The following is a 15,750-nucleotide window of genomic DNA, read 5'->3' on the forward strand; positions in this document are numbered from 1 at the left end:
TCGCAGCCTCGTAAGCGGCGCAGTTGACTCGTTTTCTGAGGATGGACGGGATGCGAGGCGCATCGCGGCGCGCGGTGTCGTCGTGGAGAGCCTGCGGCAGCTCGCATTTTCGGCGTTTGCTGTAACCGGATTCAATCGTTATATCCGATATCGCGGCACTGGAGCATTGTAATAAGCGCTTTATTTTCCCATGGAAATCATACAAAACCGGACGGTGCCATAGATGTCCATCGTTATATTCGATATATTGTTATAAACGGTATATAGTTCCAGGAACACCGTTCCTTGGAATGTCGTTCTGTACAACACTGGTTGTACAACCTTCTTGACTGCAACAAGTCATTTCCCAGTCAACGCCAATCGCATTTATTCATGGCGTAAAAAAAATTCTTTTCATCCTGACAATATAGCGTTCATTTTTTTGAACCCCAAAAGCTGTTTCTTGATGTGCGGCATGAAAAACTGTGTCACTCACATCCACCTTTTTTGCTTGGTATATGAATGATGGTATCCGTGCCCCAACCTACGTGGCAGGAACTCCAGCGTACAGCCGGTGATTAGCATTGTGTTACTCCTTGTGGTTCATTCCCGTTCCTGCTCGCACCGTCGCTGATCGCAAGCTGCCTGCCCCTCAGAAGTACGCATGCTACGTGAACTATACCCTATCCCCTTTCGTCGCCTACCCTTCTGACGCTGCTCCGCCCGCGCCGCCAGCGACCCCTGCCCGCCGTTGTGGCTTGATCTCTTTTTCGCCCACTAGTTAACTACAGGAGGGATAAAACCGGCCACACTCTCTCCCCTTACTTCTAAATCATCTCCGACCCCTTCTCTCTTTTTTCCACGCATGCGTTTTCCACGCCAGAGGAGCTTCCTGCGTACCCAAGACTGCCGGATTTTCCCTCCGCCAAGGGGTATACAGCTTCGCTTTAAAGCTTACTTCACCATTGCCATCTGCATGTGTCAGGACTCAGGGGCACTGAATGTACACCGTTTACAGCGAGCGGCTAGGGCCACAATATCCAGTTGGCACCAGTGCCGCACTCGCCAATACTCTCGCTCTCACTCCACAAACTATATACGAGCCTCCTCGTTAGCTCAGTTGCTAGAGCGAGTGCTCGGGTTAACCGGTGGTCCCGGGTTCGAACCCTGGACCAGGACGAATTTTTCTTCATCTGCGAAGGTACCGAGAAAGCTGTACAGCTTTCCTTTGTAGCCGTACGGCTGCATTGAGGTGGATCTTAAACTTTGCTTTGTACTGACCTGCTCCAGTTTCGGTTTCTTCGTAGACTCCTATTGTCCGCTTGAAGTGCGTCGTTAGAAAAATGGCTTAGGCACAAAGCAAAGTCATAATTTAATATTGTTGACGTAGTTGGAGGACATGTGGGTCATCGCGAAATGGAACAGAACGTTCGCGGAAGCACTCCAATGTACGGAAGCATGTGAAGTCTCCGGCACGGCACCACCAAGCGTGATTCTGTCATTCGCTCCCACCAGTTTAGGTTCCCTCCACAGACCCCATATGCCGCGCTTATTACGACAGGTAGATGAGATGAAGTGTGGGAATGCAGAGAAAAAAAAATGTTATCGATTGCAAATGTAGCTAGGAACGTACGTTCAGTCTGCGCCCTCAGCGGGCATCCTGACCCTGCGAAGGGATCTCTCGAGGACACCAGTATCTGAAATCTTGAGCGATACATTTCGCTGCGCAATCCGTTGAAGTACATTATACTAATGATACATTTTCAGCGTGGTTTGATGAAAGGCCACAACTAAGGCTGCACAAAATGGAAGTTCGCCCCTTCAGCTGTCTGTAATTAAATCCTATGCAGTGTTCCCATTGGCGGCAACATGGTTATTGCAGTCAAGCCATTATGTCACAAATAAATAAAACTTGCAGCAGCAAGTCTGACAAAAATTAGGTCAGCCACGACAAATTACGTCCCACCTTCCAACATGGCCGCACCCAGGGCGCCGTGCGGTAAACCGTGTTTAGTACAGTTCATTGCAGTTATATACCGTCTACAGCGAGCAGTTAGGCTCGCCTTAACGAGAATGCGCTAGCGCTACACTCTCCACTACTGGCCCTAGCGGACGCGAGTTTGTTTCCGCCGTATACTGCCTGAACTGAAGGGTTACCACAAACTTAAAAGGCCCTGAGATGGGGTTCTGGGGGGGGGGGGGGGTCGACAGCATTACACTGCAACGGCTATTTATTGAACTAATCTGTGACATAGTAGTTACACGTTTACACGTTGACTAAAGCAATTTTTACGAGTGTACAAACACCATACAGCGCTTTAAAAAACACTTTAGTGTGTGTCTTATACTTGCTTCATTTTACCGGAGCGTAATGCAATTACACAAACTGTTCGACGCGCGCCTGTTTTTGGCGGAAGGATACAGAGAGCACAGGAGCAACGACATACGCAGTGCGAGCGCTCCGTTTGTGGCACACAAGCTCCATTCATTTCACATCTGTTTTCTTTCCAGCTGCACTCGAAACGAATTGCGCCCTCTTCTGTTTCGAGCGTAGCATCGGCGTTGTTTGTTCTGAGGAAAAGAGCTTTTGCATTCCGTGGCCGTATGGGACAACAGCTCCTGCCAAAGAGTTTCATTTCATTGTTTCCCATCAAGTCATCCTATAAAAAGTTTGTTGGATGCGCTGGGCCTCCTGAGTGAACCGTGTTGCTAAGACTCCTCTGCACACTTTACCAATTACCGTGTCAGAAACAAGAGCTGCCGTTCACAAGAGTTCCCAGCGAAAAGCGAAACAGGCGTTTTCCACCTTCTGGCCTGTTGAAACAACCCAGTATAGGGCAGAACAACATCGCTACACTGTCTGGGGCTTCCAAACTCATTCTCAATGTTTCACGAAGCCACACTGCGCTCCGAAAATCACGATTTAATGAAGAACAACCCGCACGCGACAACACCGGAGCACCGAAATGTCTGCGCCCATGGGTCTTCGAGGTAAACAGATGTCACGGTACGCAGTTTTACCAATGGCACGTCGGCGGCATCCAACAATGAGAGAAAATAGCGCCGTAAAACGTGATCTAGGGGCTCTAGGAGGAACTTGTAATAACAGGCACTCGCGTTATATGGCTCTCATAAAGACAAGCTGCACCTTGTAGGTAGCTGCTTAGCAGAGGAGTATAAATACATTGTCGCACATGGGTGAGAGACATAAGTTGTGTGTATGTATCATCAGTGACGTTCCAATGCTGCTCTGCTTTATTGGCCCTTGTCAATGTTTTTATGAGTAGTTCTCATAGCCCAACAGATGGCGATAGGGTAGAACTGTGCAGTTTGTTCTTGATCGTGTGGGTGTGCACAGTCGTGACCACTGTGCACCGCAAAGATTTCTGAGCAACCTTGTTGCGTGTTTATCTAGGACGCTATCAAACAAATGTGCGCTGGAGTGTCACTGTCAAAAGTCGCTGATGTAGAGGCAAATTCACGCAGGCAACCATGAAATTCGCGTCCTGCCTTGGACTGCCAAGTCATCGGAAGTCACCAAGCGAATAAATAATCCTGTCTTTTCGGAGTAATAGCTTTTGTTAGCATGAGCAAATATGCCCATTTCTTTGACTTACATCTACAAGAACTAGAGTAGATTTCTGACCCAAAAACAACTTGAAATCCATCTCACAGCCCCTTTAAGTCGCGGCCGAGTGTTTTTTCCCATGAGAGAAGGGGCAAGGTACGTTAAAAGGACAAGTGAAATTACTGGATGCCTCGTACACTCTCTTTTAACTTTATTAGCCAAGCTCAATGTCACTCCATCCACTCAGCGCCTAGACTACGGTCAGGACTTCTGCGGTTGATACCTTGATGTCATGTGGCTTCAGGTAGCGCCTGACTGCCATCCAGCAGTCTTCGTTCAGGGCGTCCAGTTGAGTGCGGCCGTCCTCGCGCGCATGGCACGAGACTTGTTCTCTCACGACCAAGGTCAGCCGCATGAAGTTGTGCAGTCCCTCTCTGCTCCGCAGTCCGTCCCGAACCATGGCAGCCGCACGTGCCTCGTCCACCTCCTCCAGCCTAGCCACCTCTTCCACCACAAGCTCCGGGTGGCTGTGCATTCGCTTAAGGGCCGGACCACAGCGCCTTTGGCAAGGGAAGGGTAAAGTTGGGGAGGGTGCGCGTATGGTGAACGGAAAGGTGCAAGACCAGACACAGCAGTGATGCACTGAACACTTTAGGTGGCTGGAATCAGAATAATTATACCTCTGGTCACGCGGCAAATATAATGTCATTTTAAATAAATGACATTAGCAATTAAACAATAGCATTCGGTTTGGACATGGAAGTCTACCCAGGGGAATAAATTAGATTTGATCAGGGCTAGCTTCAGAATGTTTCCACCCCTTGTGAAATAAGTAGATATGCCTCTCTCGGGCCCCACTAGGATCATTGGAAGCGGGTTCATTTTCAGACAGCATCGGGACGGGTCTCCGTGGCTCGTCTCTTCCTACACCTATTTTGGTGCCGTGAAACCCGGGAGAAGGGACCTCCCAAGGTGAGCTACAGCGAGAGTATTTCTCTTGTGTTCGACCACCTTCTCACCTCTAGAGTTCGGGAATGAAGCCTCGCAGGGAAGCAGCTGACTCGGAGAACAGCGGGGCAGCCCAAGAAAAAGACAGAACATACCCAACCATCAGAGATATCGGTCCGACAAAGGACGAGATGTCCGTGAGCGGAGACAAGACCAACGCGGAGACGACGCCGACTTCTGCCTTCCGAGCATGGTCGCCAGCTCTTACAACCGACGCGACGTTCGACCGGACCATGGAGGCCCTTCTCGAAAGGCGGCGCATCATCCGACTCGACATCATGACAATCATCGGCCAAGTTTGAGACCTCCTGCCAACGACACAACCACAAACGTGAGTTGACTGATCATGTTAATAAATTGACCGAACATCATGGCGTAGTACGCAATGTTAACCGAGAAGGGGAAGGTGCTGTAGTCATTGATAATCTGGAGACCGAGGTTTAAGATGCATTCAACTTTGACGACCTAGTTTTTGTGGCAAAATCCAAGCTTGAAGTTAAAATAGATGAAACAAATAAAGCTCGAGAAAACCAAATGACGTTTATCAAATACCGAGTTCGAGCAGAACATAGGAAACAGCGGGAGAATCAGACGAGGTATTTGGAAAGTGGCAAATCATCAGATGCACATCAATCTCACGGAGCGCAGAACGACGAAGGCCAACATTCAATGAAAACGAATTGTCAAGATATAACGCAAATGGAAGCCACGCATGTTGTGTATACTCCCGCTGAGACTTAATACAAAGAACTGGCCACCCTTAATACATCCCTGGAGAGAAATGCGGTGATATCTGCCAGTAATCGGCAATCGCAAAAAATAGAAACCACGAATGACATTGACTCCGGTGACCTGACACCAAAGATACCCCAGGAGAAGCCTTCTTGTAAAGTGGAAACAGCGTTTTACTTGAACAATGACAGAGACGTTGGTTACTCTGCAGAAGACAAAATGATACATCTGTTATGGCCTGACTTGCTACGTCCTGCAATGTTCAAACTTAAAGGGCTGGTGAAGCAGTACACGCAAAAGAAACAAAGAAATGCAAAGAATATGCGTTAAACGGCCGAGGACCGTAAATGTGGTTCTGCGCTCATAACTTACCACAGTTCAAAAAGAATCACCCGCGCCAGCTGGTGTTGGGAAAACCAAGAAAACATCTTGAACTTCTGACAAGAAGGCGTGCGCACCCCGACTCAAAGCACTTGCCTGGAACAGTAGCAAGCACCAGAAACCGAACCGTGCGATTTGAGAAGAGCGGCAACGAGAGTACGACTCACCTGCATCCGGCAGCTACAAGGGAAAATGACTGGAAGCAGAAAGAAATACCTGCAACCCGGACAAGCAAAAAGAGTTCAACTAGTCTTCTCAAAAGACTGCATCTAGGGGCTGCAATAGCTTCGTTCATAGGTCCACGAGCGCCAAGGCATTGTTACCAACGATGGAGGTGGAAGCCAACCTGTGTGGAACTCTTTTGGCTGACCTAGACCTGAAATGAGCTCTCCATAGACTGAACAATTTCTTGGCCACGAACCATGCTCATTCATTGTTGCGCGGGGAAGGATGTTGTAAAATAAGTAGATATGCCTCTCTCGTGCCTCACTATCATCACCCGAAGCGGATTCGATTCAGGACAGCATCGGGAGGGGTCTCCATGGCTCGTCCCTTTCTCCACATATTGTGTGGATCCACCAGACCCATTTCACATGGCAAATATAACGTCATTTCAATATTACGAAGTAGCAAAAAAATTGCATCCGGTTTGGCCATGCCGGTCTACCCAGTGGAATAAATGAGATTTGAAAATGACATTAGTAACGATTAGAAAAATCACAGAACTGCGATATAATAACAATGGATATGCTTTCATATTGCCTGTACACCTTTTATTTTTTTACAAAAAACAACTTACTTGGTTTTTGAGAAAGTGGAGCCCTGTTCTAGGAGCAATTCACATCACAAACCCGGTCAAGTAAGCAAAAGTCCTTATTTGGGTAATAGGAAGCATGACGCAGCTATCCAAAGGTGTTTGCATTCTAAAGAATTTTTTCGGCTACCTAAACACCAGAATTTTGGTCGGTTTGTATGTCCGTCTGTACGTCGATTCAGCAATCCGGCAGAGAAGAAAAGAATTCTCAAGCGAGAAGTTTATATAGGTAAAACACTTCTAGAGCGGCTCTGTCATGTGTATTCTTTTCGTGTCTTGTTTTCTTCTTGCTCTTTGGGGGGATGCGGGCAACTAAGTCATGTTCTTGCTCTTTGCTTCCACCTCTCTTCTGCACACGGACACCACGAATGATTCCAAGGAATGAGCGACTGGAAAATGTTGCAGCTTAGTGCCCCACTGTGCGGTACTGCAGTCATTTTTTCTCCAGTTTCTTTCTGTCTTTCCAAATTTTTTGTCTGTTTCAGTGACATCCCCTTTGCTTTCCGAGGTTTTCTTGAGTGCCAACCTAATTTATGTCTAAATTAAACGAGCCCTTCATTTCCAATTCTGATTCGCTACATGCATAACGAGGGCCTTTGGCAGTCTTGGTGCAATGGGGAGCTTAAGAGGGTTCAGCGCTGGTCGACCACTCTCGACAAGTCGTAGACACTCCAGTCACTGCCCGGGGGTTAAAAAAGTCCACTTCACCCCGAGTAGTCCGAGTGGCGCTGGCTACCACCCCCAAGCGCAGGAAAACAAAAATACCTTAACATAAATACCCGTGAAAGTGGAGGGGAAATAGCCCCGCTGGTAGCCTAGAGGTCATCGCACCAGACGCGTATTCTGGAGGTCGTGGGCTCGGATACCATCCGGTGGCCGTTTTTTCTCCACTTTCTTTGTCTTTCGAAATTCTTTATCTGTTTGAATGACCTACCACATTCTCCCCTTTGCCTTCCGAGGTATTCTTCAAGGCCAACCCTTATTTCTACATACATACATACATACATACATACATACATACATACATACATACATACATACATACATACATACATACATACATACATACATACATACATACATGCTTCTAGCGCGCTAGTCCTACTGTGGTAAGGATTCAAAGAAATAAATGGAATGTATGAAAATGAGCTGTCCACGTCTGCGCCAATTCAAGGATGCAGTAAGCATTTAGCCCCAATAAAAGTTTAAGGGGCAACCCTAACGAAACTTCAACTGGTAATGGCACTGGTATACCAGCAGAGTAGCAGGATGGGGGAGGGGGGGGAAGAGCCCGCTTCGGGGAAACACAGGAGGGGGCTCCGGCCCCTGAGCCCTCCGTAGTCTCCGCGTATGACTGTGGCGACGAACCGCCTTTTTCTTTTACCCTGTGTTTACGGCGCTTCATTTAAAGGTGATGATGGCTGTGAAAGACATTGTACCGACTACATTTCTTGACAATGAGTGCACACAATAAAGGAGAAATAATCGCACTGTGATGAGCCATAACAGCCGCTCAATATCTTTCTTTAAGCAGATGATGGCTAAGCGACATGCAGCCCCCGAAATTCGAACTATTCAGCCCACGAAAACGTATGCGCGTTATTTATGTTTATTTCTGTTGTCTAACAGTAAACCAATCACAGATAACCTTGAGTTAAATATAAAATACACCATAAATAGTTTCTACCAAAATAACCTTTGAGTATGTAATTTTTTTCTCCTGAACAAGTTTTCAATGAGGACAACTTTTTCTTTTTCCTTTGAAACTGATTCATTCCTGGGAATAAAACATATTTCAATGACATAATATTCAAATGGTTATACTGTCAACTGCTTCTATTAGTAATCATGGGTATAAACAACTGCAATATAAGGAAATATTATTTTGTAACCGTGGAGAGCCAGGTAGCGGTCACACAACTCTCCTGGGCGGAGCTCCTGCTACGTTCTTGCCCTGTCATCAGCTATAGGTCTAATGACTTGAATTTAATGGAGCAAGCGCCGTGAAGCCACCATGCCTGCCCTCCACTAGTGCCACCCCATCGCCCGCGAACTAAAAATTTATTTCCGAAAGACCGTTATATCACTTTGCGAGCCTTACCTTACACCAACTTCACAACTCCGGTATCACACTAGAAGAAGTGGTCTACTGCTGGTAGTCGTCCGCACCTAAGAACGACCGAATCATGCTAAGTGCATTCAAAACTTCCCGCGCGTTTGCTTTCTCTGCATGTTTTTTCAATGGTGTTCACAAAACGAAGTGAGAACTGCTTTGTTATGTCCGGAAACGCCACAGTTGTCGCTGTTTTGTTTTGCGCACATGCGCGTGCAGTTAGTGGAGTCCTTGCTTTTCAAAATAACAGAGAAAGCTGAAGGTTGTTCCAAACGCGTTGGTGCTATCTTCCCTTCCTCCACTTGGGCCACTGACTTGGGCAATGATGGCTGCCTTATCTTGTAGCGTTAAAAACGTGCGCTTTTGGATCGAGGAGGGATATTTTTGCAAGCAAACATGGCGATCGCCCCAAACACAACAAGCGCATTCGCTCTGTTCAGCGGTAGCTGGATAGCCCAAGTGAAAGCCGTGGTGTAGGCAATCATGTGTTGCCCATCGGTGGTGTCGCTGTGAAGCTGCTTCCACAAGCGCCTTATGCACGGTATTTTTTTGAAAAATTATTGCCCTTCCACTTTGTGAAGAAGGATGACCTGAAAAGCTAGACGCAGTCCAGGGAGTGCACGAAACAAACCACGTTTATCGTAATTTGCGGTGGAGCATATTGCCTAGCCAATTAGCGGTATGAATCTCTGACGGATCCAAGCATTGTCCTTGCAGATAAACATAGAACTGCCTGTGCCCCTTTCTCGTCGTAAGCATCTTACTGCTTGTTTAATGTCGGGTTCAGACTGTTGCGGGAACTGTCGTAAAAATTTTAAATAATGACGTCATTTCACGTCTCAGCCAACCTAACAGCATGACATGGCATTTTTACGTCCATAGATCACGATACGGGTTTTGCGTACCTAATATGAACATAGCATAACAAAGAAACCCAATTCGCTCTACTACTAAGGACTCCGGACAAGTGCCATTTGGCCATTTAACGTCCGCGTTTAAATCTCGCACCAGCACAACGGAGATGACATCCATCAGTACGGGCTTGAAACCTATAGCGTCGCGTGCACGCCTCCCCTCTTCCCTCCGGCTATTCTCCACTACAAACCTGCGCACTCATAACACGGCAACCGGTCATGTGCGCGTGCTTAGAAGTTACAGACGCCGTCGAAAATATCCCCTGAAAGGCCCCTGAAGAAGTGATATTGGGTCACGCAGGCGTTCCAGGCGGGAAATTGATTGATTGATTGTAGGGGTTTAACGCGCCGACGCAACGCAGGCGATGAGGCGCGCCGTAGTGGAGGGCTCCGGATTAATTTTGGCCACCTGGGGATCTTTAACGTGCGCCGAATTCTTGTACACACGGGTGTTTTTGCTTTCGCCTCCATCAGAAAAGCGGCCGCCGCGGCCGGGAATCGAACCCGCGACCTTGTGCTCAGCAGCGCAACGCCTTAGCCACTGAGCCACCGCGGCGGGTAGGTGGGAAATTCGCTGTTCATCCGGGAGGGATTCGTCGCTACTCCACGTGCTAATCTTGATGCGGTAACGGCGGTGCCAGCACCTTTCCGTTGTTTCTGCACCCATTGGCGCTTGTTTTGGGGTCAGCGCTTCGATTCTTGCTCTTGTTCCTCCAAACGAACGGCATGCATCCGTCCCATGACGATCGAAAACCTGGAAGCCCTTGAGCTCTATTCTTGGGTACAAACAAGTAGCTGTCCGTTTTAGATGCGAAGCATCTCCTGGTCGGGGCTATGTCCCACGTGCGCCGTCCGCACTCCACTGCGCATGCGCGCCTCTCTTCCAGTCTCCTCTCCTCTAGCTGCATAACACTGCGCATCGCGCCTCTCCTCAATTATCCTCTCCCCAGGTGTATAAAAGCACGTGCGCGCGCTGCGCGGAGTTCAATCTGCTCCGAGGCACCGCCTGCTCCGGTGCTGTAGGATGAGTTCGGATGGAACCAACAGCCCCGAACCAACGGCACCCACAAATGGGAAATTGAGTGAACCCCCATGCTGCTTCGCATCCTACTCATGGTTCCCCTGTGGGAAGATGGTGTATTTTTTCCTTCCCCCTCGTATGCATATTTCTCTGTGTGTAAGACGTCTGTGTAGCCCATCAACCCACACCCGAACCACTCGATTGAGGAGGACAGCCGACTAACTGCATTGAGCCATGTAATTTCGACATCCAAATATCAGCACAACCGGCATTTCATTGGTAGCGGCATGAAGCCTAGCTGTGCGTGCACGACCCCTTTTTTCTACCCGCAAACCATGCCCGCATAAACCCGCAACCGGTGATGGCGCATACTTAGGCGTGAAATACGGCGGCGAAAATGTTGCTTGGAAGGCCTTCCAATCTGAAAAAGAAATATGGGCTGAACCGGCGTTCCAACTGGGAAAGTTTCTTTTCTACTAGGAGGGATTCGCAGCTACTTGGCGAAGTTAATTTGAGAGGAAACGGCGACGGCGTGTTTCGGTCATTTTAGGGGGAAACCCTTTGGCAGCCGTTACCTGGGCTTCGCGGGATTGGCGTCTGTTTATGTGTGCGTACCCTAGTGAGCAAATGCAGCAGCGACGAAAGAAAGAAAACGGAGGGGAGCGTCTAGCGAAGGAGGAAGTGGAGTACGACATGTTCGGCTACGGCGTCATCTCTCTGACTGCCTTTCCCTCACACATATTTCATGCGTCGCCACCAAGGAGCGTCCTCTCTCTGACACTTTCCCCAGACACTGTTCCATTCTCCGCTAATCGAAACCACGTGACCTTTGTGCGGGAGGTTCCAACACGATTGGCAACATGCTGGCCGCCGGCGGCGGTGCACTGCGAGGTAGCAGCAGAGTAGCGCACGCCGCCGTACGTTCGCTTATCACGCGAACATTTCCTGAGACGCAGCAGCAATGCGCCGCGACTGATAAGAATGAAGCTCACGCTGCGCACAAGTTTCATATTAGAGAGTGGAGTAATCGTCAGTGCATTTTTACGTCCATCCGTACTTCTGTTTATTTTCGCAATAATCTGATAACTGCATACCGCCATTAGCCGCCGACTGTGCAACTAGCCAAATGGGCATCGGTGGATGCGAGGGGGAAAATAGTTGTGAAAGAGGGGCCAGCGGTGGTGAGGAGGAGCCCCGGAGCAGCGCCGAGTAAATCGATGACACCGGAATGAAAACATGGGAGGGGGGGGGGGGGTAGACATATACTGCTTTGCAGTGAAAGCAAACGTGGTGGCAGCCGCGCAAGTGGGCTGTGGCAGTTTACGCACTTCTAGTCCGAAAAAACTGCCTTTGAACCGTTTTTAGGAACTGTTACCATCAAATGGGTAGACAAAATGCCAACCGGACTTGCATCAAGTTTCGTTAACGCGGGATCACTTTCCAAAAACCTTTCGTTGCCTGGAGATATGAAATACATGAGCTTCTGTGGATATTTTCCGGGAATCCGAAAATATTTCATTTGCGCAGGAATTTAATACTCACGGGATTTCGTAATTGCTGGGTTTGGCTGTACTGAGTACGACTCCTTGATATCGAACAGCTTCAGGTAGCACCTGACTGCCCTCCAGCAGTGCTCGTTCAGGGCATCCAGTTGCGTGCAGCCATCGTCGCGCGCGTGGCATGAGACTCGTTCCTGTACGACCCCGGCGAGCCGCATGAAGTCATGCAGTCCCTCCATGCTCCGTAGTCCATCCCGGACCATGGAAGCTGCCCGTGCCTGGTCCACCTCCTCCAGCCTGGCCACCTCTTCCACTAGCTCCGGGTGGCTTTGCATTCGCTCTAGGGCCCGACCACAGCGTCTATGGCAAGGGCAAGGGAAAGGGGGGAGGGTGCGCCAGGGCCAAAATAGAGGGTGGAAGACCAGACAGAAATGTTGCACTGATCAGTTCAGGTGGCCGCTTCAAAATATTTGTACCCCTATCGCACCGCAAATATAATTTCATTTGAATTACACGACACCGCACTAAATAGCATTCAGTTTCGCCATGCAGGTCTACTCCGGGGAATATATGAGATTTGATAATAACAGTAGTGACGATTAGGAAATTTGTCGAACAGCAATACAGTAATAACGTAGATGTTTCTTAATGTCTGTACACCATTGAATTTTTTTAAAACAAAACAAAAATCTTGGTTCTTGAAAAAGTGGAGCTCTGTTAAAGGTGTCATTCACATCACAAACCCAGCCAAGTAAGCAACAAGTCCTTATTTCGGTAACCGCAAACATGACGCAGCTATCCAAAAGTATTTGCTTTTTAAACACTTTCTTAGGATACCTAGGCACCAAAACTTTGCTTTCTCTGTGTCTGTCGGTCCCTCGATTCAGCCACCCGACCACAAGAGAAAGGAATTTTAAAACGACAAGTTTATATATGTAAAACCTTTCTAGAGCGGCTGCATCTTGTGTATTCTTTTCTTGGGTTGTTTTTTCTTTGCTCTTTGGGAGTATTCGAGATACTAAGCCAGGTTCCTGCTCTTCGCTTCCACCTCTGTTCTGCACACGGACACCACAAAAAAATGCCCAGGAACGAGAGACCCGGAAAGGGTGCAGCTCAATACCCCACTCTATGGCACGCCATTTTCATTTGTATGCACTGTCAACCGTGTTATTCCAACCTTCACCTGATGTTCTCGGCACTTATCCGAATAAATAAATCATGTTCACAGATGAGACCTAGCAACACATGTGCCTGTACTATGCCACTATCTGCTAGCTGGGTTTCACCGACGCAAGCATACCTCCTTAAGCCTTACCTCACGGGTAGAAGCAAGAACTATTGCAAGGGTTGTGAGTAGGGCGAGTTGTTAGAGCACGATACTGATGACGAAAGCGACTTAATACAAGACAGCACAATGTGCTAGTGGAAACTGTTTTTTTTTTTATTTTGAGATGCACAGCATATAGCGCATTTTTGCGCATAGAACCCACAACCGCGTGCTGCGCCAGAGGAGAAAAAGAAAAAAAAAGACATTCCTGCATATTCCCGGCACAATTTATCACAAAATTTAGTCTTTCAGTTTATGTAAACTCGCGGTACCAAGCAATAACACCGCCCTTAGTCGAATAACAAACGCACCATTGGCGGCTGACTTAACTGTTCCTAATAGTGCCGTGCGTTGTCCTCCTATTGTGACTCCTCATTGCAAGTCGGTTCTCTTTAGCGGTATCGCAAGATGGTACAGAGAAAACCGAAAGGGGTAACTGGCTATGACAAAGTTACGAATGCTGGCTCAAATTCTGAGCACATTTCACCCTTAACAACCTCAAGTGGTAATACTGAAGTTAGTTTTCCCAGCTCTTGATTGTGGCTGCAAGTAACCCACGTAATTATTCCGCTACTTGGTTATTTCAGTGGAAGCCCCGCGGCCTTCTTCGTCAGCAATGTACGGGTGAACAGCAAGCGCCCAGCAGATTTCAGTGCTGCTGCACCAACCCCCGCAACAACCTTTCACCGGATTGCAGTGTTTCATGCCACTCATCCTTGAAATCTTCGCTTCTTCGCCAATTTCATGCTTAAAGAACCATAAAGACAAAGTACAAGCATGGTTCATTTAACACTATTATGCCCCATTAACAATGATGGCAACATCAAAAAAATAATGGAGATAATAATGAAAAACATCCCAAGCAGTGGCGACTCCTGAGCCACTTTCCGGTAACGTCTTTGCGGCGTCACAGCATCTTATTTGTGTGATCGGCAGCCGCCGGCCAAAGCCACTGCCGTGAATAATGACTGCGTGACATAGGTCGGCATAACAGAAAGAACACACTTAAACTCAAAACAATATTTTTCCTTCACGTTGTACTGACAGAAACCGAAACAGCTTGTGTCTATTCGAAATCACTCGTCTTACTCAATCACATAATAATTAGTAATCGTACGGAAACCGTACTAAATTGTGATCTTACTAGATATGTATTCACCGGTACTTGTAGACAGTTAACTCATCCGTGCTCGCTTTTACTCCGACTCAATTTGTACTCACGTTTGCTCATATTCAAGTGTGTCCACTAATTTGTTCTCGGAATCAGCCACTTGGTTTCATGCGCTAAACTTGGTGTAATGACGAATGTAATGAAGCGGCTGTGCATGGCGCAGTCAATGCTGCACGTGCACGCCATAGCATCACGGACGTGTACATATACACAGACTCACCGAGTGTTGTTAAGCATCTGAAGCAAGTGAAGAAGACTCCTGTGATCTGCCAGTAGATTCCCAGCCTCCACATAACATCGCAGCTAACGATCCGTCTACATTGGGTACAGGGGCACGATTAGAATATACTGAAGCAATTAGCGGACCATCTTTCCCACTCTTCTCCCCCCCCCCCCCCTGAATCCTTCCCTAGCCCCCTTCCTTGTAATCCGCGCTCCCGTCTTAGGGACACTCGTGCCTTAATTCCCCCGCGTGTCTGGTACCTGCCCCCTAATCTTCCCGGGCGAAAGAAGTTTCAGGATGTTTAGCGCTGCGGTGGCACCCTCATCTTCAGTCACTTGGACGTGGGGGCACTCACAAGACTATCCAGAAACTTGTCACATATGTCCGTCTCCGGCGGCTGAAGCTGATGCCAAGCATCTTTTGTGGACGTGCGCGGGAACAAGGACAGCTCGGGATGACGGGCTCAGAAAGGTCAGTCTTCGGTAAGATAAACAGTATGACTACAACCAATTGGTGCAGGAAGATAAATACTACAGGTTACTGAGGGAATTTCTGCATGCAACTGGACTGCATGCATACCTGTTGACTCGAAAACCTATCGGTTTCGTGACCATCAGTGATTTTTCAGCCCCTATCTCTCTACTTTCTTATCTTTCTTTTGCCTTCCGGCTTTCCCGTCTTCAAATCTCCTATCATAAGCCACGTGGCCAAAACACGAATAAAAAAAGCGCTGTGAAGCCACCATGCCTGCGCTTGCCTTCATTATGGAAACGCCATCGCCTGCGAACTGCAAATTTATTTCCGAAAGTCAATTATTTCTCTTTGCTAGCCTTACCTTACACCAACTTCAAAGCTCCGGTCTCACACTACAAAAAGAGGTTCATTGCTGGTCGTTGTGCGCACCTAAAAACGACCGAATCATGTCAAATGCATTAAGAAAATAACGCGGTTTTTTTTTTCTCTGCACATTTTTCCCATGGCGTTCACAAAACCAAGTGAC

At 47.9% G+C, this 15,750-nt stretch overlaps 1 protein-coding gene across 1 annotated transcript in view; it reads right to left on the bottom strand.

The window, feature by feature from the left end:
- Positions 1 to 3,853: 3,853 nt before the first annotated feature.
- The window catches only part of LOC144148929 (uncharacterized), a 38,697-nt gene continuing 26,800 nt past the window's right edge, over positions 3,854 to 15,750 (bottom strand). Inside the window, exons 4-5 of the mRNA XM_077680459.1 lie at positions 12,073 to 12,389; positions 3,854 to 4,107 (exon numbers count right to left, since the gene is read on the bottom strand). Of these exons, the coding sequence (XP_077536585.1) occupies positions 3,953 to 4,107; positions 12,073 to 12,389 (472 nt within the window). The 3' untranslated portion in view covers positions 3,854 to 3,952. The remainder of the gene's footprint in view (positions 4,108 to 12,072; positions 12,390 to 15,750) is intronic.

Source organism: Haemaphysalis longicornis, unplaced genomic scaffold, assembly GCF_048455015.1.
Source record: "Haemaphysalis longicornis isolate Haplotype H1 unplaced genomic scaffold, Haemaphysalis longicornis Haplotype H1 scaffold_8, whole genome shotgun sequence".
In the NCBI taxonomy this organism is placed as follows: domain Eukaryota; kingdom Metazoa; phylum Arthropoda; class Arachnida; order Ixodida; family Ixodidae; genus Haemaphysalis; species Haemaphysalis longicornis.